General features: G+C 35.8%; 1 protein-coding gene across 4 annotated transcripts in view; it reads right to left on the minus strand.

The window, feature by feature from the left end:
• Positions 1–9,167: 9,167 nt before the first annotated feature.
• Positions 9,168–24,707, minus strand: part of LOC145683845 (uncharacterized) — a 445,184-nt gene continuing 429,644 nt past the window's right edge. The window contains exons 5-6 of one of the 4 annotated variants that reach the window (XM_081755441.1): positions 23,581–23,690; positions 9,176–10,259 (exon numbers count right to left, since the gene is read on the minus strand). In XM_081755441.1, the coding sequence (XP_081611567.1) occupies positions 10,239–10,259; positions 23,581–23,690 (131 nt within the window). In that variant the 3' untranslated portion in view covers positions 9,176–10,238. Of the gene's footprint in view, positions 10,260–23,580; positions 23,691–24,707 lie in introns of all 4 variants that reach the window. The other 3 variants (XM_081755444.1, XM_081755443.1, XM_081755442.1) reach the window with 3 other exon arrangements.

Below are 24,707 nucleotides of genomic sequence, written 5' to 3' on the forward strand. Positions count from 1 at the left end.
TTTACATTTCGCTAACACGTAAAAAGCATGGAAACTAAGCCATGTGGCACATTTAATAAAATGTCTCAGTCCCTCTAGCTGCGAGCTGAGAGGGTGGTTTCATTTTTCATGCATGCATTACCCTTCATTCACATATTCTCGCATGCCCTCTCAGCCGCGAATATCGCTACCGGGCTCCAGAATGAATGGTAGTAGTCTTGGAAAGTGGATGGTCCGTGTACGTTTTCCTTTACCTTGGATGGACGTGCATCCATCCTGGCCTGCTGTTGAATATGTCCAGTGTCTGTGTTGTCCGGTGTTCAAGTCCTTGAAAAAATGAAAGCATGTCAAAACAAAGTAAAAAGATAAAAAAAAATCATAATAAGATTAAAAATCCGCAAATTTTGCGGGTGGTTGGTGTGAGTGTTGGGTAGTAGATAGTCCGTGGACGTCTTCCTCCATCTGGGGTGAACGTATAATGATCTCGACCTGCTCTTGTGTGTGTCCAGTGTTTGATTTTTCCGATGTCCGTGTTTTCGAAAATATAAAAGAATACAAAAATAATACATAGAAATAGTAAGAAAATAGTAAATGCACGAAAAGATAAAAGAAATCCATACGTGTTATTCTGTTGTTGGCTGTCTTAGGCCTATCTTTTAATTTGACAGGTTGTTTGTGTTAATTCAAGCTCTTTATTTTCCGGAGCCACGCGTTTCTTTCGACGGGAATGGTCTTCTTACTTTCCATTTCCCTTGATCGCTCATGCTCAACACTGCTCTCACTGTGAGGGCGTGCTTATGGGATAGCCTGGGGAGTAGCGTAAGTTCTCCTATATAAATACTGGTTATTTTCGATTTAATGGCCGTTCCCATATTCCAAATACCCTCTGATGTTGAAAATGTTAAAACTTCGCGCACTAAAGCGAGTCGTGTAATGTTCGTGCAGCTCTTTCTGCAATTTGTGTAATGGTGTGAAACCCTGTACAGCGACTAAGCCTTTATGTGTCAACTGCAAGGGCGAGATTCTGCTTTGTCTCGAGACTGTCCAGCTTTTCAAGGTAAAAAACATATCTGTGAGTTGATGGTTGTTGAGAAGATATCTGCTGGTGAAGCTAAGCGTTGTTTCAAAAATATCACTTTCTGTGCTCTTAGCTACTGTTGCAGCTATCTCTTGTAAATCTGTTGCAATTCAAACGTCAGACTTCTCCAGCAAAACAGACCCAGTTCCCGAAAACAACTTCAGAAATTCAGACTCCAGTCACATTGACAAGCAAACCCACTCCTCCCACATGTATCTGTTTGTGTTCTTCTTCGTTGAACTCCAGATCTACCCCGCTCATCTCATATCGCAGGTCTAAAACTTAGCCAGCATATACGGCAACGCAATGATACGGTTCTTTCACCGAAACGCACAAAATGTCCACCTGTTCGTAAGCCACCTACAGCTTCCCCGAAATCTGACATGGTGGAAGACGAACTGATGGATACTGAGTACACGATAGTTGACGAACGTAGAAAGGTTCGCCTCAAACGTTTATTTTTGACTTTTTTACTTTTAACTGCTATTATTGTTATATATTTTTTTCTATTGTTACAATTGTAATATTGTTATTGTTATACACTAGTTATTCTCATATTATTTTTTATCTCTTTTTTACTTTTATTTCTCTTTTGCATCAATATTTTGGTTATATTTTGATATGTTGGTTTTTAAATTTTATTTATGGCAATTGTGTTGGTCGTGAATGAGACGAATAGCTTTGATACTGACGTCCCAATTAAACCTTTACCAATCAATCAATATTACTGTTAAACGTTTTTTAATTTTTTAATTTTCAACATAAAGTTATACCTAGATATTTTCCAACTATTTGGACAAAGTTTAGCTTAACATTGCATGCATTAATAAGCAACTTCAATTTTACATCACATGCACACTATATAAACGCATTACATAGTTTCCAACTTCAATCCTACATGCCAGTTTAATTTTCGACTCCATGAATATTCTTTTCCCTTCTGCCACCGGACTATTATGATTTTATTAGTATTTCGGAATTAAGAGTTACGTAATAACTGCATTATATGATTCAATTCAAGAAGTGGGAGCGAGAAAGTTTAATGATGCCTTAACCTTTTTTATTCTTTTCTTTTGTGCTAAGTGCATAAAAATGGATATTAAAGTAGGGCCTTAGCCGAAAAATTTCTCTACTTTATTATACCAGCGGATAGGTGTTAACATTCTGGTATGAATTGCAAAGGCAAGTTTATGAACAAGTGGGTGTTTTATTGTTTGAAATATTTGTTGTTTTCTATGTGTTTCACTGTAATAACGAGAATCAGGATCAATGTGCATCATTTATAGAATGAATACGTCCCATATAATACTTATATATTAACTTGTGTCACTTATGTAAATTCCACAGGTATTTGTTTCTGAAAATGAATAGGATACAGGTGTAATAACACAATATTGCCAGGTGATTCAAAATGATGATACGAAAAGGCAGGACTCCTGTGAAGTAATGATTTTCTTTACTTCAGAAAATCATACTTAATGCAAATAGTCAGATAGTGTTCTTTGTTTGACCATTTTCCGTACATGCAGATGTCTAAAAGATATCAAATTTTTGATGTCTGAAACCATTCCAGAAGCACCTTAAATGTTTAAACTATTTCATTCACCTGAAATCTTTAATTTAAGACCTCACGGATATGTCCTATGAACTAAAGGAAGAATTATTAACTAAGGGAAATGATTATGAGAGATTTTTTGAAATGAAACTATGGGACATGCAGGAAACCTACAAACACGATGTCGAATATCACAAACCTCGAGATCGAACCACGAGCCCTCGCACTGGAAGTCAGAGCTCTACTCCTTTACCCAACTTCAGATGTTGTACAGCGCAGTGTTTGTTTACTCATTTTTGTCTGGAAATATCTGTGAATAGTCGTTATGTGTAAAGTTCTAGAGCATTTGAGTAGACAAAAAGCTTTTTCAGTTGTTAACCGTAGGGCCATTTTGCACAGGACAATTAGTGAGAAATTTCGAAATACCGACTTGTTGAGGTTTGTCAATTGCAGCTTGGAAAGTTTACTCTTCTCGTTGCATTGATATGTCCATAATAAATTCATTATAGCAACCAGAAGTTATTTTTTTTTTCTGCAAGTACAATTCATTTTGAATTGCAATATTTTGAGGTATGGACGGATGAATGTTAAAGTGGCTATAGTCATTTTATGAAAACAAAAAAATTACAGATCTAGATAACTCACGTTGTTAACAGAAAGCGTGAGCGTCATTCTGAGAGGTAGAAAAATTTCAACATATCATTGTAAATGTTGTTGCACATTGTTTTGTTTATCAGAATGTTGGTATTGGACAAGAAAATATGAATTACACCACTTCTTACCTTCCACACTATCAACAGTTTCTTATTTGGCTGGTCTTTATTATAAACATATTAATTATCTCTCACTTATCAGATACGTGCATCCTATTGGATACATCACCTTTCCTTGTACCATCAGTACTTTAAACACTGTTGAGATCGCCGATGGACAAGATACATACATCCTGTATACTCTACTTACTATTATATTTCTTCTTTGCACACGAATATTTCCCTGGTGTTGTAATAATTTTATTTCTTTATTTTTACTATTGTTAGGATAAATAAAATTTTATTACTCTTAATACTTTACCTTTTAAGATTGATTGAAAATATATCTCAAAACTTGTATGGAACTAAAAATGAGAAGCTAATTTTTAGATTTTTATAGGCTATTTTAAATACAGGTATTAGCTTACTCTAAAACTAACATTTAGAAGTTTAATTGAGGCACATTTTTATTTTCCTTCCTATAATATAATAATCGGTACATATTTTTTTCTGTTACAGGAATAAAAGATTAAAAAGTCAAGCAGTAAAGAAACAAATCAGACCTCTGAGAAACTGCTTTTTTCAAAAATTTGGCTATATTTAATAAGGTATAAACTTGGCTCTTATTTTTCTTAATTTGTTATCACAAGAAATAACTGTAATTAATATCTGTGTTTTTAATTTTAAATCAACGGGTATAGATTAAATACCAAAGTTATCTTTTAATCCAGAAAATTATGGTATTTAATATCTTGATCATTACCAAATAATAGACAATTGAGATTCAACAGATTTCATGGCATAACATTTTAAGAATCCCAATTGCAAAGTGTTCTACGAGCTTTCTTTTAACTCTTTACTTAAAAGGAAAAACTTCGTGCCCTGATCACACACAAATTTGTAGCGATTCCACTAAATCTCGGAGAATTGGTATTAAATTATTCAACGAGCTGTTTCCGAATTATGTCTTAAAACGAATAATTTAATATCTTAACAAGATCATTAATTTATAGCACATCATACCCATTTCTAGATAGATTAATGCTAAATAATAATATGAGTTTCAGTCAGTATTCTATAAGAAGAAATGTTTATGATTATCAATAATTAAGTGTCAGTTTAAGAATAGGATCATTTTATAATTCAAAAGAATTAAGGTCAAAGTGTAATTGAAGTTCTATTACCTCATTGTGCCTTTAGCGTCCCTTACCAACACCTAAACCATATAGACATGGACTTACCGTATAATGTGGAATCTAAACTATCGTTATTCATTCAATGATCTACCGCAGGAAATCGAACGCGGTTCTACGTGCACCAAAGACATGCTAGCGACTAGACCACACATCGTAATATGAAGTTAGATAATTCGAGGGAAGTCCAGTAAGTATCCTATAAGATTGTCTAAAAAGTATTTAGGTATGAATTGAATTTACCTGCATTACTTATCTACGTAGTGTCTTACATATGCAACACAGCTTTGACTACTAGCTACGAGTTACTTAATTCTGGGACAATAGATTATGTTTATAGATCTTTTATAATTAGGAGTCCTTAAATTATTTCGTCATCTGAATAAAACATTGATCATTTTACAGCTTCTGTTGAGTACTAAAAGTTCAGTAACATCGGAATCCGCGACTATTTAGATTTTGCGTACCGGTATATCATTGTGTTTGGTCAATATCTTCCAGGGATTTAACAGTTGTATGAAGCCTCGTGTTTTCATGTTTAACAGTGGCACTTGTACTTATAATTTTGCATTTTTTTGAGGATAGATACGGGAAGCTTACATTCTCTAACAAAATTGTTTGGTTAATTTTTCCCCTTTAATAATCAAATATTTAAAATTTTGATATCTGTAAACCCTCAATTAATTAATGTAAGATTTTATTAGAGCGAAACTCCTATTTACTCGAGTTAAAAGTTCGTTTGTCCGTATATTTCCCCGAGGTATTTGAACTATTCTTAATGAAATTTTACATAGTGATTTGAGAGCGTACGCTAAATGTTGTGAGAGATAGCACGTCCCGATCGGATATACCATTGAAGATCAAACACCAAAAACAAGGATGCCCATAGACGTAACTCTAGAAAAGCATTTGGCTCGCAAACTCTCATGGTAAACAATAGAAAATAGAATTTTCAGCATTAGAAAGAGGACGAAGCCCCCCTTTTTCACAATTATTGCATATTTGAAATTATTGCATATCTGGTGTTAAACTTAATACACACAAGATTAGGTAAAGTGATAAAATGAGAATGTTATTGTGAATTTGAATTGTCTTTGTTCACACATATGAAAACCTCTGAGTACGCCTATGTCTACGTTTCTTAAGAATAACCTCTCAAACGTTATCACAAGCCAACGTGTAGTACTGAAGAGTATTTACAGCCGTTTAAGAAATGGGCCCAAATATTCAGGATAGGCGAGAATTTACTCCGATTGAAAATTGTTTATAACTCTCTTAATACTTAACCAACCTTATGAAACAAAATAAATTTAAACGTTACAGTGGTAGAATTTATTACGTATCTCATTTATGTCATTGGATATATCCGTGTCGGACATAGCGCAACTTCTAATTGAATGAAAGTGGGCCCACTTTGCACCCTGGTACAAAGTATGGCAATCCGTGGTACAAGTACGGAGATTGTGGCGAAGGAAGAATTAAATTTTTGTCTATGGAAACAACGTTACTATTAGGAATTATCACCGTAGAACTGTGATCATCGGTTGGTATTGGACAAGATGATGCTTGTTTGGTATGAAGACTGGTCCGATCTTTTATGTTATTTCCTCTGCCAAGTGAAGCCGTGTTTCATGTTGGAGGTTTTGTTAACCGGTACACTTGCTATTATTGGGCAAGAGAGAATCGAGAGTGATTGTTGAAGAAAACCAACGTCGCCCGAAGGTCACAGTGACAATTACACGGTCGCTGTAACATGACATCCACGGGAGTTGTGATCCATTTGTCATTCGGAGTAGCAGACGGTACCTAGTATTTCTTAGAAATTGCTCGTTTGCATCAGGTGTTGCTGGTGTCGTATGTTCTCTTTTGTACAATTCAGTAGCATTAAAAGATCCTTCATAGCTTCTAAGAAAGGCACACGGCTGGAACAATTAAGCGCTGCTGGAGAATGGAAAGACTACTGTTTTAAGGCTTGAAATCTGAAGTATTGATTCTGTATGACCATCCCATCACTGTCGCACGATAAGGTACGTCTTTGCCACATTAGATCTAAGTTGCTGCTAAAGTACAGATACTTATGAATTTATTGATAACACCTGACATAATAGGACAACCAGATTAATGTGGCCTTTGAGAACTTTCATCCTTAGAACAGCTCAGATGCGTTGTTGAGTGAAGTCATATAGATTGTGGATGGCAGCAAGAGAGATGTTACAACCTTTCGCATGTTGTGCATCACTCAACAATGTTAGAGATGATGCAGCGGAAGTCTGTACCGGATTCGTGTCTCCAAGACGGATCACGGAAGTTCAATAATGTCCAGACTCCGGGATTGGGCGGCAAAGGAAAGTGTTCGACTGCATTCCGATGTTAATAAAAATCAGGCCCGCAACCAGCCACAGAAGTTTGGGGGGCATGAATTTGTTAGGGGCAGGTCATCAAAAATTTCCTTACAAATATCTAAATTGGGATTTTTGAATTAATAATATAATTTTATATTGAGGTTTGGAGTAGCCACGAAAAGTTTAGGGAGGCGAGACCCCTCTAGGCCCCTCTGGTTGCGGGCCTGATAAAAATACTACTACAACTTCAACTGTATGAAAAGGGTCATCATCATCCTGTGTAAATCATCATTGACCGGAAAAAATGTTTGAACCTTAAGATGCAAACGTTTTCCTAAAATAAAGATATAATCATGTACAGTGACGCGACAAGTATGCACTATAAGCATTGATGCGACAGGGTGAACTTCTACCACGAGTAAATAGGACCGGTAGTTTGACATAAGATGAACGATAGCTTATCCGATCAAATTACACGTTTCTAGTTTGTTGTCTATGTTGTATGATCGTAGCACCATTTCTTTCGTGCTGAAGCCTTATAACCCTCTATTCAGTACAACCGGACTCCGTGTGCTCATGTCGTGTAAGCCATAGTGAACTGTGATTGTAGGCACAGGCTATCGGAGGTGTTGCTTCAGTACCTTCGTTATCTGCACCTTAGTCGCAGGAAAATTCTGAGTGACAATCTCTTTAATTCTCGGCGGATCCTATTACTAAAAGTTTTCTTCCGAGAGCTGTTCCCCATAGTGAATGTAGTTTTGAGATTAGTGTTATAGGTGTCATCACTTTAGATTGTATTCTTGAGTACACACTATTCACATTTGTCACTATGCCACTTATTTCACACCAACACCAAATAACCGAACTCAACAATTAGAAATCGGATGTGACCCTATTCAGAGGTTACCCGAGTTCACACTATTACCTTTTGCTTAGTTCACTACACACTGCCATTTTAATTACTCTTACGTAGTGAGTATGCCCTAATTCACTGCCGAAAACAGTTCCGCACTCTTGCTGTCGTTAAGGACATATTGACTCAATGGTAGAGCGCTTATCTCTGCTGGTTGGAGTCCTTCGATCTCTTGCCAAGTAAATTTGTGGTGGACAGCATCAAGTATGTGAGTTTTTCTGGTATACTCCCATTTCTTCCCATATTATGATTCCATCTATTCTCCCATCACGATACACTTGTCTTAATCTTCTTCTTTACCTTAGAGGGTACAGACATGGTACGTTAAACTAAAACATTTCATTTTTCATTTTAATTTTCTTGTTGCCATTTAACTGTTGCTAATCCAAACATGTGACTTGTTTCCAATTCTAGGTGTTTCCTTCAAATTGATAAATATGTGTATATATTAGTCTTGACTGCACATAGCGCGAAGTATCCCTTAGCTTTAACCCTTTAACGCGCCATATTTTCCGATCAAACTGTTTTTTTTAATTTGAAGTGGTTTTGTGTATGAAACAAGGGACTTCTTTTAACAATTAATGCAAATAATATGTGGTCTATGGGGTATTTTATGGTGTTTGCATATAGTGTCTATGCAAAGTTGTGCTTTGACATCTGCAAATTCCAGTAAAACCAGATAGAACCAATAAAAAGCGACGAATGTCAGCCCACTTGCACTTTTGCACTCATTAGACTTCTGTCTAACATAGAAAAAATCAACAGTTCAAAACGAGTCCACCTAAACGAGCAAAGAAAGCTCGAAGATGACAAGATAACAACTCCGCGTGCAGCAAGTAATACAAAGAGACAAACTCTGGCTTACTATGGCATCTAGGGGAAATTCAGAACTTCATTAGTGAAAGGGCATCTTAACTAATACGCAAAGCTACTTTCCTATGTCCGAACTAGAAACTACATGGTGCAATACAATTTCAAAGTAAATTTTGCATATATGCAAAGCTGCACGCTAAAGGGATAATACTACAGAATGTGCACATTCTTTAATTTTTCATAACTGGAAATGTTGCTTATAAAGGAATACTTTACAATTTACTTAAATTGAATAAGATACTATATTGGTGCTTTCATGATAGTAACAGAATCTTTCAAATGAGATCTTTTCATCGCCTTGTTTGGCACTGCTATAACTGCAAGACGCAATGCAAGACGCAAGACGCAACACCAGATATTGTGTCGAAGGTATGGTGCATTTTTCTTAAACTATAAACTAGAAATTGGAATTTGAAATGATTGTAGGATGTAGAATAATAAACCAAGTGTCTACTAGATAAGTTTTATTTTCAAAAGTGTTTTGAAGGTATTAAACAATACTCAACATTGCAAATAATACTCAACATGCAACAAGATAAGCAAAAAAAAAAAAAAACTGAAATAGTCTAATATTCAGGAAAACTTTGATTTTCTTAAAAAATATTCCAAAGTTTTATTTTTGATGCTTTTACGATGTTTACAACTTTGTATTGATGGAATTGTAAGACTATTTCTGAAAATGTTAATATCTTGCATAGTTTTCCTGTATATTTATTTTATGTAACTGTTTACATTAAGAATGAAAATGTGTTACTTATTTACCATACCATGTGGATTGTTATGTTGCTTACATCCACCAGTTAATTACACCAAATCAATTAATTAAAGATAGAAATTCTTATAAACAAAATATTTTTTTATCCGAACAACTAACTGCTCATTCAAATTTGCACTGCTAAATTTGTAAATGTGATAGCTACAAATAAAACTATTTTTGCTGTTTTGAATGTGAAACATTCTAGAAAGCTATCTTAACTTTCTCAAAGAAAGTGAAATTTAAAAATTTTATATTTTCTTCTATTTACCAAACACATTTCGCTTAGAATTCTCATATCTTACTATATGCACATAGTTATGGATAAGTATAATTTTTATGGATTAGTGAGTTTAGAGTTGAAAAAGACATGTAAGAGTATAATATTGAGTGGCTTTTCTCTTCAATTTAAAGAAATCATTTCGCTATATCAATCCAACACTATTTAATTATAGATAACTGAAATCATTAAATATCAGAAAGTAGGATATATTGATGCGCCTCCTGCATTACGGATACCTTAATAGACATGCAATGTCATTTTACGTTAATCTATTATTAATTTAACAAATACATTTTTTGCTTTCGGAAATATAACTTTCCTTAAAACTAGTCAGTGACACAAATTAATTGAAATTTTTTCACATATTTCTCCAGCTAAACAGCAAATAAAAAAAAAACATACGTAAGGAAATGAACTTGGGTTTAAGTCATGATATTAGAAGTTTAACTTGACCTATGTAGTAAAATATATGTTCCATTCAATTACATCATTCTTCTGTGGTTGGGTGTCGAACATTTAGGACACTGAATTTAAATCCTGAAAATCAAATAAACCAAGAAGTATTATTGTTTCATAACAAATGTATTCGTGTAATGATTTTTTATAAAATATGAGTTACACGTACATTATGTTCGCAATTTTACACATTAATTTACTGGTTGGGTAAACAAAGCATTAAAAAGCACTAAACAATTATCAGAGTTGGAGCTTGAATAATGGAAACTATATAGTTATTTACAACTAAAAAAAAGAGATGTCCCTTTATTTCGTTGTATTCATTAGCGTGCGTGCCAAATTTGCGTATGCTAACCACAAAGCCCAAAGGGAGTCCTGCAATACAATTGTAGACGTGTGTGTTCCCTTGATTATTTAAATAAAGCAGTGTATTGACTAAAGAATAACTTAATCAGTTCAGGAATGGATGCCACTAAGTAGTTCCTTATCAGAGGAATCGTAGTCACTGAAGCTCTAACTAGCCGATAGTTGATGGTAGAGCACTTCAACTGAAAAACCCATTCACAAATTGCGCTACATGAACACCAATAATGCTGTACATTGACAATTTGTTATTGCAAGAGCTTATGCATGACGATAACGCCATCACATTCGTACAGAGATTCGTAAAGCCTGACACAGTACTGCGATCGTGACCAACTATTAATGTTCTTCGTAAGAGACTATAAAACTATTTATTTTTAGATTTTTGCTTTTACGCTCTGGCTCTTGTTCTATTGAACATAATGATATGTAACAAGTAAAACTCTCCTTTATATTCATGCCATTCCATTTTGATGGAACTAGGTGTTCATTGGGCAGCTTCAAGAGTTGTCTGTCATCCGTCTCTAGCAATGCGGTAAGAACCTACGTTTCTTCTACATTGCAACTACAGATACCGGGCAAAGGCCTTTGAATTTCTCAATGAGGACTTTCCACCATGTCACTGTTCTGTAAGACCAAGAAGAATCCCTCAAGTTCATAAACACGTCAGTGACATCATCCTTTTATACGAACGCGCAAGCATTTAATCTTAATTCAAGTCAGTATTTTTTGTTTCAAATCATTGTAGCTACACAATTTTAAGCCCCAGGAGATGCTTTACTTATATTCAAGATAAAGAAGACTCTACGTACTACTAGAAATAGATTGTATTTAATGTATAGTAGGTTAACCTTCGAATTAGTGCGCGGTATAAGCGAGAAGAAAAGGTTCCGTCTCAGGGCGTATATAATTTAAAGATTTTAAAATATATATCGCAATGACTTTATAGGCAAAGTCTAAATGATAACCCGGGCGATTTTTCCCTTCACCAAATTTTATTACAAAATATAATAAATACAAAATGTCTCTAATTCAAAGTCTCCACCTCAATGACCAAGTGAAGGAATATTGATATTTTGCCGGGTGCCTCTTCCACTCATAGCAGTTTCCAGAACACTTAGCAGGTTGTAGATTAGATTAGGATTATGAGTTTAAGATGGGATCCCCTGGCCAGTGCGACATAGGGTAAAGGAAGAGGTGCTCCTAGTCCACAGCGACATAGGGCGGTAATGGTTAAGCAATCAGTTGGTCGACTGACACCAGGGCTCTCGGTGGTTGAGCTTTTATCTGTCCTTTTCGGGTCCTTACGTGAGGTCCGTCTTCTTTCGGCGTTCCTCGGTGTCTTCTGTGTCGGATTCTCGTCTGCAAGGCTTGTTTACAAGCAATTACACGTGTTGTTTTGACATATGCTTTTGTCATGATGTGGGGATCCTTACACCTCCCATACTGGGAAAAATAATCTGGAAGATTATTTTTGAAAAAAAATACACAATTGTTATTTGTGAAAGTTACGTGTACTACAACACTGATACATTTGGAGACACTGTTTGGACACTATAAAACACTATAATGCACTGAAAAAGCACTATATGAAACTTGTTATGATATATAGATAGTAATAACACTATGTTTATGTTCCATCGAAGCAGGATCAAAGCAGTCACTATCATTTCCCTCAAAGTGGGCAGAAGTGTCATCACTGTAATTAATAAATGCAATTTAGTTCATCAATGGTTGGTCTTGACTGATTAAGTTTTGTTTTGTAACGGGAGTTATGAAAGATGAGGCACAAATGAATTATTATTAGAACTAATGAAAGGGAAATAATCGATTTTTGAATTTGGAAACTTTTCTTATTAAAAATAGAAAATACTGAATGTGAATTTCTTGTCACTCTGTTTAATGTTTTCAAGATCCTGATTTTATGAATATCCTGTATAAGGAGAAAAATGACGTTACAAGCATTTATGTATTTCGTATTGAAGAAGCGATGTTGAAAACAAGAAAGCATTATATTTCGACCTTGCAAGGATTAATGACTCTTGAGACTAAAAAAAGAGAGAGACATGTTGATCTTGCATTTTGCAAGAAGAACGGAAATACTAATGTAGCGACGTTAAATAACAGAATGAGATACAGCTTATAATTGAAATAAAGAATAATAGCTTATAAAAGCAAGATAGAGTTTATAATTGGCTAGCGACTTCGGTATGCAAAGAAGATATAATAAGCCATAATCAGGATGGTTTTGCTTCCTATAAAATATGCCGTTTTTGAGACAAAAGACTCTTTCTGAGCTAACTGTAGAGATGTTGTCCGGTTCCTTCCCTTCTAACACCGAGATGATGTCCTTATAATTTTTGTCCTTCTGTTGCTCTCTTGCGATGTTTGGGAGGATGTTGTCATTTTCTACTTCGATAGTATTAACTTGAAGACTATTTGGCCTAAAGGCATGAATAATCTTCGCCTTTTCCGTCGTCGTTTTCTTCTTTTTCTTCTTCTTTCTTAATATCTTGGATTTGTTCGGGCCTACTGATTATATCTGCTGGATGTTTGGACCCTGGTAAATACTGTATATCGAAATCGTAATCGGCCAAGAATAGTTTATATCTAGTATATTTTACGACCTTGTCAGGCTGTGTGTTCATCGTCGCTATACACTTTGTGTCTACGTATAGATTGAATCTTCTATTCATAAGAAAATAACGAAATTTCCGCAACGTACATATGAGCGCGTACAATTCCTTTTGCCAAATACTAGTCTTTTGTTCAGTTTTCGTCAATCTTCGAGAATAATAGACAACCAGCTTCTCAGTGTTAGTTTTCGGCTCATAGAGAGGAGTATTCCGGCTATTTGCATTTGACTGCTATCGGAATAGACGCGGATTTCTAACGAATCGTCAAAATGAGCAAGTGATGGAGCGTTTAGTATGTCTTCTTTCAGTTGTACGAAAAGAACATCATGCTTCTCTGTCGTTTTAAATTTAGATTTAGAGGTTACTAATTTCTGAAAAGGCTCGATTTTTATCGTAAAATCTTTGATATGCTCTCTGAGATACCAAGACAATCCGATAAAACTTTTGAGAATCCGCTTTGTAGTCGGCCTCTTAAAATTTTGTATTTTCTTGGCCATCTTTGGAGATATTTTAATGGATTCTTCACTAACATGGTGTCCCAATATGTTACGTTCATGGTACTCTATGTGTGTCTTTTTGGGTGATGTCCGAAAATCATGCTTTCTGAGCTTCTTAAACAGTAATTCTAAATCATGTAACTACTGTGGAAAGCTGTAGGCGGTGGTAATAATATCATCAGCAAAACTTGTAATCCTATCGGGTAGTCCTTCCAGACTCATCCTCGTCGCAATAGATAGACTTAGACTCGAACTCCGGTGGCCCATCGTACATCTCAAAAATTCGTATGCTTTTCTGCTATGATTGAGCTCGAAAGTCATATATTTTCGGCTCTTAGGATGCAGCAAAATTTGGTGATAACTGGCCGAGAGATCCAAACTACTTATATAGGCCTTTCCCTTTATAGAGTTTAAAACATTCTCTGCAGATTGAAATAGTATTGATAAATATTTGGTATAATTGTTGCACTTCTACAGGTTAAAAACTATCCTAAATTCTTGTGTGTTACTTATCCTAAGCACCAGAAGTGGAGAACAATATTCGTTATTGTCTGTTGGTCTAATTATTTTTGCCTTGATAAACTCTTGAATCTGCTTGTCTACCTGGCACCTGATATGGAATGGAATTGGTGGGGAACGGTCGTAAAATACCGCAGACTTAGAAATCCTAATTTTATGAACACATCCCCTAAAATATCTTATATCATCAGGGGCATATGTGAAAACATCCCTATATTTGAATAATAAGTCGTAAACGTCCAGCTTTTGCTTTTAGTCTAAGGTGGGATTGACGTCAAAGAGCTCTTTATTGAAAAGTTTCTGTGTATGTTTTAAACGTTCTTCAGTTTCTTCTTTTGTCTTTAACTGGTACTCTTTTTCTATTAAATTTAGTTCTTCTAAGGAATTAAAAGATATTTCGTTCCCTTCCTTAAGAACCGTCACTGGAGTATTCCCTTTTAAAGTGACGCTATTGCTATTAGGGTTTGAAATTAAAATTGTTCTTTTGTTTATTTCTATCTTCTGGTCGAGATCATTTAACCTATGCCTCTCCAGTATTCCAGGAAGCACTGATATGTATAAGAATTCTGTGTCAGCTATTTTTTCTTTCCTGCTACTTGAATGAACGTATGCGATCGTGGAGGTAAATTTATTTTCTTAGTCACGCACAAACAGTTTTGGTCTGTCTGCGGTATTCTCTGAATTGTAAAAGCTGACAGCGTATTTTCGCTGTTCTCAGCTGGTAGCTGGGGCTTCCTTGGATGTTTAAAGAATGTAATTAATTTTCTGTTTAAGTCAATGGTGGAATGCGAACGTTGTAGAATGTCAATTCCTATAATTATTGGCATATTCCTTTCAATGAATCGAAAATAATGAATGTTGTCTGTCCTATTTTAAATTTTATTATTGCTATTTGATTTAAACAAATATTGTTTTCCGAAATTCCTTATACTATTGTCTGAAGTGGAATTAGACTTGCTGCAGGGGGGCAATATATCGGACGGTCAGACAGATATCGTACTTCCCGTGTCAATTATTGCATTCTGAGGTCCTGTTTTTGTTCTAATTCTTAAATGTGACCTGTTATTTTCGTCTTCTAATGCAATGTTCTCCCTTTTTTCTGTCAAATATCCTGATTGTTCTCTTATCACAGGAATTTTGTAATTTATGCTATTGTGCTTAGTAGTTTCTCTTTGCTCTCCTTGTTCCGAGTGATGACTATCGGCCCACTTGTCAAGGGGCTGCCCTACACGTTTTTTTTTTTTTTTGACGCTTATAACAAACGGATACACCGTGTCCCCTTTTCCGACATATTGCGCATACCAAAATTTGATCTTCCGTCGGTGTAGCCTGCTGACTGTGTTGGGCTTGTCCCTGTTTCTTCTTTCCGTTATTATTGTTATTTCTCCTTCTGTTTTCCTAATTCCTGTTCTTCGGTTGGTTTCTGTAACTTGTATGTGCTATCATTATCGAAAATTCTACTATTTTATTGGCCAAGGTTGATAGGTCATTTTGTGAAGTATTTTGTTCGTGGTGGGGAACAGTCTTTGGTTATTGATTTGTGTTCTGATGTTCTTAAGGACTAGGTTGAGAAGTCGTTATATAAGGATTAAATTATTGTTGATATGAAGCTGCATAACTGTGCATAGATTGTGTAACAGGTTGCGTTTGTATAGGACAAGTATGGTGATATAACTGTTGTACAGGATACATTGTCTTTGGTTCGGTTGGTAAGCCGTAGTATATATTCTTCGGGTTAGGTATTTATTCTGACCGTATAGCATGTGCAGTTTTTGTGATAGCTGTGCATGCTCTCTTTTTCTTAAAAGGTTATTGGCGACTTCCAAAATGTTTAATTTAGTATGTAGGGCATATACTGTTGCAAACCTTTCCAATGTTATTGTATTAAGGAAATCCCTCGGCAAACCCAAGAATAAATTATGTATTTTTGGTTCTTCTGTCGCTTCCGGTAGTAGGTGCCTGATTGCTCGGAGTTTACGTAAAAACCATGAGTCTATGGACTCATCCATTCCTTATTGAACCTCGAACGATTTCTGTTCTGCTTTATACAATGGGACCTTTGGCCTATTTAATGCTACTAATTTAGTTTTAAAATCGTCATATGACATCGTACCAAATTGATTTTGGTTTATAAGCTTTAACACAATTCTATTGCCGTGTCCTGTAAATATATCGACAAAATTTCTTTCTTTTTAGCTAAAGATCATGATTGCATAGTTGCCATATGATCAAACAGCATGAAAAAACTGTCAGGGTCCTCATGCACATGTCCGGAATATTTCGTCAAACGTGGCATATTAAAGGATACCCTCTTTCATATTTGTGTTATTCTCTCCTGATCTGTATGTTAGTTTACCTGACCTACTTTCCGTCATAAATCGCACTCAGGGTAGGTAAGGAAAAAAGGAGGGAGGGAGGGTATATGAAATTTAGTTGAATTTTGATACTGACCTCATCAATGCCTTGGTAAAAAGTCAATAAAAAAGAGCGCCTCGTACAAAACTCCGGTACCTGCACCACGCAATTACTTTATAGGTAGAGTCTAAATGATAATACGGGTGATTTTTCCCTTCACTAAATTTTATTAAAAAATATAATAAATACAAAATGTTTCTAATTCAATGGCTCCTCCTCAATGATCAAGTGAAGGAATATTGATGTTTTGCCGGGTGCCCCTTCCACTCATGGCAGTTTCCAGAACACTTAGCAGGTTGTTGGTTAGATCAGGATTATGAGTTTAAGATGGGATCCCCTGGCCACTGCGACATAGGGTAAAGGAAGAGGTGCTCCTAGTCCACAGCGACATAGGGAGGTAATGGTTAAGCGATCAGTTGGTCGACTGTAGTGATGGGTAATTTCGGAACGGTTCGTTCCAAAGGAACGAATCCTTTAGTGGAATGAAAGAATCGAATCTCTGAAAGGAACCGAAATGACTTCGGCGGAATCAAAAGATGGATTCCCTCAGCGAAAGGAAGACAGTGGAGACGGTTAGTAGAAGCAAAGGTCGGAACCAAACAACAGAATGTGTAGGCAGTTGATGCATTGATATAGATGGAATTGGACAAAAGCAATACTGTAAAACAGATGGACAATGTATAACAGAGAAAAATAAAAGGGACCTACTGCGCATGTCTAGAAACAACCAAGCGTTCTTTATGTGACTTTTGTCTCCCTTTTCAGAATGTTCTGATCACCAACTTGCTCTGGGAGTGGAGAGCTACCACTGGAGGGAGTGGGAAGGGTGGCTACTAGTCTTATCAGAATGCTTGTTGACTGTTTTCTCTTCCACACGTGTTTAGGGTTGCCAGGTCTAGATTTTTTTGTTTTGTAATTAAGAAAATGAGCTTTTTGGTGTAACCTATGTTGATCCCATTGTCACGTTTCCTAATGTAACATTCGCAATCGATTGTTTGATTGTTGAGAGTTCTGTCCCAGGTCTTTTTACCGGAATGAGATAATGAATAAACTGACACAGGAGAAAATTGAATAAAAGAGGAAGAAAATACTTCGACGTTAGGTGAATTAGTGGCACATGTAATGGAGTTTTCGAAGTTTAAACATCCCCTGACTAAGATGATAATGAAAACTACTAAAATTATACAAACTTGGGAGCTTGAAGCGCCCTTGACGAAACTCTGCGTATTTCTTGCGGTGAACTAATATACTTTCCAAAATTCTGATCTTTCTACGACTAGGTTTCTAAACCAAAGTTGCCAATATTTAAGAAAAAATCGTATGTCTCTTTCTTAAGGTTCTAACGAAAGTAAATGATTATGAAAGGGATTAACGAAATTTGATGGTATGAAAATATGGGAGGAAACAGGATAACCACAATGAAAACCCAGTAGCAAAATGTTATCTATCACGAACTCTCATGGTATGGGTTCGCACCAAGAGTGACACTCTACTACTGCGACACCGCAACCCCTCAGCTAAAGAAAAACATCACTGTTGAACTCCATCAAGCAACCGCAAGAGGAAGAAAACGGGGTAATCCCGAAGATAAACCCACGCACACTGATGAGGGAAAGGATCGAACCAAGGATCCAACGCACCATGGTGGGTGCTCTATCCCAGCCACCACTGTCTAACATTAAAATTTCTGTATTTTTGTATTTCTGTATTTTTTATTAATTAGAAAAAAGTACTTAGTAACGCATTTTATATTGTCGAAAGGGATGTGTAAAAGTTGTTTTACCACCAGTATTAGCGTTACAACTTTGCTAGACTTAAGGAACGCAGAAACCGTAATCAAGAGCAGAATGATTTGTTTTATTGTCTGATAAAATTTCTTGCGTAAGTAAGGACTTTAACACATAACATTTTGTTGCTTATATCCAGATATCTCTAGTACATGGGGTCCATGGTTCGTTTCAGCTCGCGTCAAGTAAAATTTTGTGGTGCACAAACGCCATGTGCTTCGTTTTTCTCGAGGTTCTCTTGTTTCTTCCCGCTTTCTTCATTTTAACATTTATTTTATTAACACCATCACCATCTTCCTTAGCCTCACGGAGCATTTACGTGGGAAGTTAAATAAAAAAAAACTATATCCTGACATTTTTGTTTTGCTTCGAAATTGTACAAATAAAATAAAAGTAAAAAGCATTATTACAATAATTTGAAAATGTAATATTAAAGTTAGTTTTAGTACCTTGAATCGAACCAATGGTGTACGCAAGAAGTTTGAGATTTAAACCCTCCTGAGCAAGATATGGAACTTTTACTTTGTTAACTTACATATTCAAAAATCACGCTTGTTGTAAAAGAATGAGATTTATTGGATAAATATTCCTTGATGAAATTCTGCATACGCTGTTGGTTCGAACTATACAGGATACAACCCATGGAGTTTAACTTACTTTGGAATTGGATGAAACTGTCACATACGGGTCCCCTGACGTATCCACGGGGAGGGCAGTTTGGATGACCTCTTTCCCCCCAAAAGACCACCTTTCTATAGGTGTATATCTAAAATAATGTATTACGTTATTCAAAATTGATCTTAAACTCTTGTATTTTAAGCCTACATTATTCGTCCGGGAAGTAATCTGCCCCCACCAAACGACGTTTTTGGATCCGCTAGTCTGTGGATCCGTCATGATGCACAGACCGATTGTTTAGAACGTAGATTGTATAAGAACATAGAATGTACATTGTCGAGATAGTAAGTTTATTTCCATTTTTCATCTTTTCAAAGTCAGTGATGATTTCAAGATTCCCACCGGATTCGTCCAGGATTCAAGCCCTTATCCGGAAAATTGTTTGGGATTAAGTAATGTCCGAAATTTTCGGATTAGTTAATGGAAGACTGGGAAATTTCACTGTGTTTGGGCAAGCGATTCGGTTCAAAGCTGCGGACAATTATGAAAAAATCAATAGTATAAGGTATTCTTAAGAAGAATACTTTACTTAGAAAAATAAAATTTGATCAAAAAATAATTTAGAAAATAACTAAGACAGTTATAAAACATACTTCAATTACAGAAAATGAGTACAAACATGTTTGAAACTTAAGGTTAGGCTTTTTTTAACTTCTCAATAACCCCACCCCATTCTAATAAATGTCCAGAGTTGGTGCCCAGAAATTCCCGTAATCCTACCTTGGGGGATTGAATACACGGAGGGCGAAAGTAGTACTGCAAAAATACTGGTAACCCACAGTAAATACGATTCAGATATGTCTCAGGGGAAATATTCCTCCTGGGCCATGCTTGAAATCATCACTGATTTAATTACATCAGTTTTACTGAAAGATGAAAGGGTGTTTGCGCCCAAAGCACATCTGCTTGCGGCAATGTGTAAACTACTGGCTATTGAGAGAGAGAAAACACGACAGAAGATAAAACATTTTGCTTTAAAAAAAGAATGTTGCAACAAAATTTTAGCAACACTGTAAATGATTAATACGGTTAAGAAGTCAGGCGTATATCGTACGAAAAGAGCAAATTACCCTATTTGTACGTTCAAAGCTGTACGTCTGGTAACACTGGCACAATAGTTGGTCAGCAAATAAACAAGAGCTTCAATTCAGGGAGAATAACTTATCAGACGAAAAAAGTTGTTTGACTATTTTTTGGCTGGAAGGAATCACATTGAATAGGTGTATGGGAACTCGGAATTGTTCTCAAATTCATTGGAACTAAAGGATTCGATCCAGAGAGGAAGGATCGAATCCTTATTTAGAGGAACCGGAATGAAAAACCAAAAAACTCGGAATCATACAACTTGCCGGAACCAAAGGATTCGATCCGGAGGAACGAATTTTTCTTTCGAATGTATTGAAAGGAATCAATTTCGGAAAAGGAACCGAACTGCCCATCACTAGTAGTAAAGGATAGACCAACTCTGCACAACAGAGAAGCAAATAATGCACGTACTGCACATGTCTGGAAACAAGAAATCTTTCTTACGCGCTCTCGTGCCAGTTTTCCGCAATATTCTGACCACTGGAACTGCTCTCCGAACTGGAGGAGAGGGCGAGATCGGCTGCTAGTCTTATCACTATTTTTTCTTCTTTCTTTTTGTTTTTACTTTTTCATACGTGTTCAGCGTTACCAGGTCTATAGATTTTCGTTGCAAAGCGGATAATGAAACTATTTGGTGTAACACAGAAGCTCTTATTCAATACATTATGGTGTAATACCCATATAAACCAATACTAATATAAAATTCGCAATTGATTGTTTGATTAGGTTTTAATGCTAATTTCCACACCAAGATAATATGAAATATGATTTAATGGACAAGATGGGACTTCTATCCAAGGCAAATATCCTCACCGGGATCAAACCCGGGACCACTTACACAAAGAGTAGGTGCAGTAACAACTCTCGACCACGAAGAGGAAAAGTACAAGCAAGTCGAAATTTGATACAATTAATTTTGAAATGAAATGAAATCTTAGTTTTACGTCCCACGTGTATGTCGATTAGGCTAAAGGAGGCGGTGATGATATATGAGATGAGATATGAATGAAATGGTGGAATGAAGTGGGAGGTAAACGGGAGAACCCCGTGAAAACCCACGCACATGATATTTGTCCACCACAAAGTTCACTTAGCGGGAGCAGGGTTTGAACCCGGGACTCCAAACGCCAGAGGTGAACGCTTTACCACTGACCCAGCAGGCGGGGATGATGAGGAATGAGTGAAATGGTGGAATGAAAAAGTGGGAGGAAACGGGAGAAACCCGAGGAAACCCACGACCACGGTGTTTGTCCACCACAAAATCCACACGGCGCGAGCTGGGATCGAACCAGGGACCCCAACCACCGGAGGTGGACGCTCTGCCACTGTGTCACCGCACCCCCCGAACCACCCTTGGTGGTTGAGCTTTTATCTGTCCTCTTCGGGTCCTTTCGTGAGGTCCGTCTTCTTTCGGCGTTCCTCGGTGTCTTCCGTGTCGGATTCTCGTCTACTAGGCTTGTTTACGAGCGATTACACGTGCTGTGTTGAAACAATGCTTTTGTCATGATGTGTTGATCCTTACAATATTAACATTAATTATTTTCTTTGTACACAACACTTTATTAATATTTCCGAAATAATTATATATCTCACCAACAAATGCTATATAAAGTTATGCTCGCAGTCATAGTGACTTGTTCTGATAACGCAGTGTACCGTTAAACCTTACCTTGTTAACATCTAGAGTTGTTTTGTAGTACCTCTAGGAGCATGTTTGTAGTAGTTAGCAATTACGTCATGAAAAACATGTTGAAACAATGAATCAACTTCAACGTACGTGTTAAACTTCAAAAGTCTGCGATAGACAGAGTGGAAATACTACAGGAAGTTTAATGGTGGTGAGGTAATAGCGTACGCAAGGTTTTAGGTGTCATAAATATTCAAAAGTTGGAAGGTGTCCCCAAATAAACGAATGATCTTGTTGACCTTTCACGCAAACAACCCACGAAATTATGAAATGAATTAGGGAGCTTGTGCAAAATTATCGTCTGAGATCAGCGGGATTGTAGGCATTGTTGGTACGTTGTGCAGGTCAGTGTACTAATGAGAGAATTGAACAGTGTATGAAAATATTTTCTTCTTTCCTTCTTTCAGAAATTTCCAAAGTATTATACAAATGTATTGTAATTTACCAGAGGTGGATATCTTAATAGCATTATATATAACTTCTTTCAGAACTCATCGGTGGTACATGACTACATTTTCGCAGTTACTTGATATTTGAGTATATAATGTTTGGCCTGTGTATCGTCGGGGCGTAGTCTTGTCATATGAAAGCGCAGAACCTACACATCTTTCATTGAAGAAGTTCCGGATCAAAGTAGCCACTGCACTAATGCTCAAAAGCAGAAAAAGAGGTCCATTAGAAGGTTCTCCTCCTACCCAAAATAAACAAAAAATAATGAAGCCTATCAAACCCAGACCGCTGATGGCGTAAGGCTAGAATGTGTCGGCCACTTACCAGGCTACAATTCGGAAAAAGGTCGGTGTAGGTACTGCACCAAAGGGCAAACAGCCGTGATTATGTCAAGTGTGGTGTGAAGTTATGTTTTAAGAAAACACAAAACTGATTTCTATGCAAACAAATGACTGTTTCCAAGATTGAAAAAACAAAACTAATGTTGATATCTGGTGTTGACAAGAATTGTTACCTTATTTGAGATGCATATAATCTGTATTTAGTGATATACACTTAGAATGAGTGTAATTGTTTGACTTATATTTACAAAACTTTGTGACTACCTATTCTTGGCAATGTATCCTAATTAATACATTAAGTCACAGTCTTGTGTAAATAAAACATGTAACAAAACATGTTATGTTTAATTTTACAACTATTTAATACGGAAATCGCATGCTGTATTTTTTGAGCAAGGCAAGTGTTTTTTTTTTTAAGGAAAAGGTTAACACTGCTTCTTTTTTTTTTTTTTTTTTCATGGAGCTCCTTAGATTTGGAAGTGGATTAAAGGTTTGGATATTTACCTTTATACAGTACTTGGCTTCTTATTTAAGACATATTATCGATTTCAAATCTACGATTAATACTCCAAGGGTTAATATCGTTATGAATTTTCAATTTCTGCACTTAAAGTAACATTATTCTCTATGCAATAAAGAGTATTGTACTAGCATATGGTTTTACCTGAAAAGTGTTCTGTATATTACTAATAATATCTCCTCTTGAGGTGTAAATTTTCAATATTATATCAATCTTATTCACTGTACTATTCATAAAGTTTAGGTTAAGATTTCTTTATCTTTTCACTGTGAAAAACCATTATGTATCTATTAACAACATAGCAAACCTACTTCATTGCAAATATGCAAAAAGCGCTCAGGTACTGTTACTTTGAAATAAAAATACGATAACTTAAGAAAATGTTGTCAGATAAGGATGTGTGAATGTAAAAGTGAAACTTACGTAACAATTCTCTGAAAATGGTCCAAGAGTTTTAGTAAATGATACTAAACAAAATTTCCCTCTTCCAGTGCAAGTGTTGTTACCTCCAAATTCACATAAACCGTAACGAGCTAGAAAAATGGAATTTCTTAAATTATGTAACAATTTACCTTTAGTATATACTGTACTTAGCAAAATCTTTGTTTAAGATAAAGATATCTTTCAATAAAGGACGAAAGTTAATCTATTCTAATTTCTACTCTAATAAAATAAGTAATTTAATTGTTTATACAGTTGAATATGAGACACATAAATCCTATAGTTATAAAGAATGATAGGGACCTAGGCAGATTCTACTTCATCAGTTGTTTCTTCTTATCTACGTAGTTTATGAAATCCATACCGAACTTCTTACAAAATCATTAAGATCTAGTAGAGAAGAATAGAGTGAGAGATATGAGAAGGAAAGAAATGAAAATAGCAACGTTGAAGTTAGTAATTTAATGAAAATGGTATGCTTAATACATAGTCCAGTCAATAAAGGCAAAAAATAGGCTTTTATCGGGACTAATTAATAACAAGCTGAAACTTTGCCAGTTATTACATCATCATAAGGGGAGTATTTCTTCAAAAGTCCCCAACCCTTCCTTATTGCTTTCCCCCCACGGCCCTAAAAATCAAATTTGCATACCTACAATAAAATGTTGATAACTCGATTGAGCCAGCTCGTATCAATATGATTTTTTAAAGTTAGTTTCCTCACATTACGTTCTTTAAATTATGTCCTTACGTGTTTTCAGGTAAAGTAAGTATATATGGCGCTATTGAAATAAATTGCTGTAAAAGTAGATTTTTCAATATTATGTTCAACATTTTTGTTATCATTACTGAAAACCTGATAATGCTACAACAAAATGTTTCAAATAAACCTTTTAGCTTTTTTATTAGCTTTAAAATGATATACTTACTAATAGGTTTATAGGAATAAGAATGATGTCGCAGAGAGTTCTTACCAAATGACTGCAAGTGCGGGAAAGTCATCCTGCCGTTCCGGCTAGGCGCTCGTCATAATCCAGCTTTGACACTGTCTACCTTCATGCATCAGTTTCAGTGGGAGATTTACGAAGCTTGTATGTGCTAAGCGATTT

Source organism: Thermobia domestica, chromosome 4 (assembly GCF_964235325.1).
Source record: "Thermobia domestica chromosome 4, izTheDome1.hap1.1, whole genome shotgun sequence".
Taxonomy (NCBI): Eukaryota; Metazoa; Arthropoda; class Insecta; order Zygentoma; family Lepismatidae; genus Thermobia; species Thermobia domestica.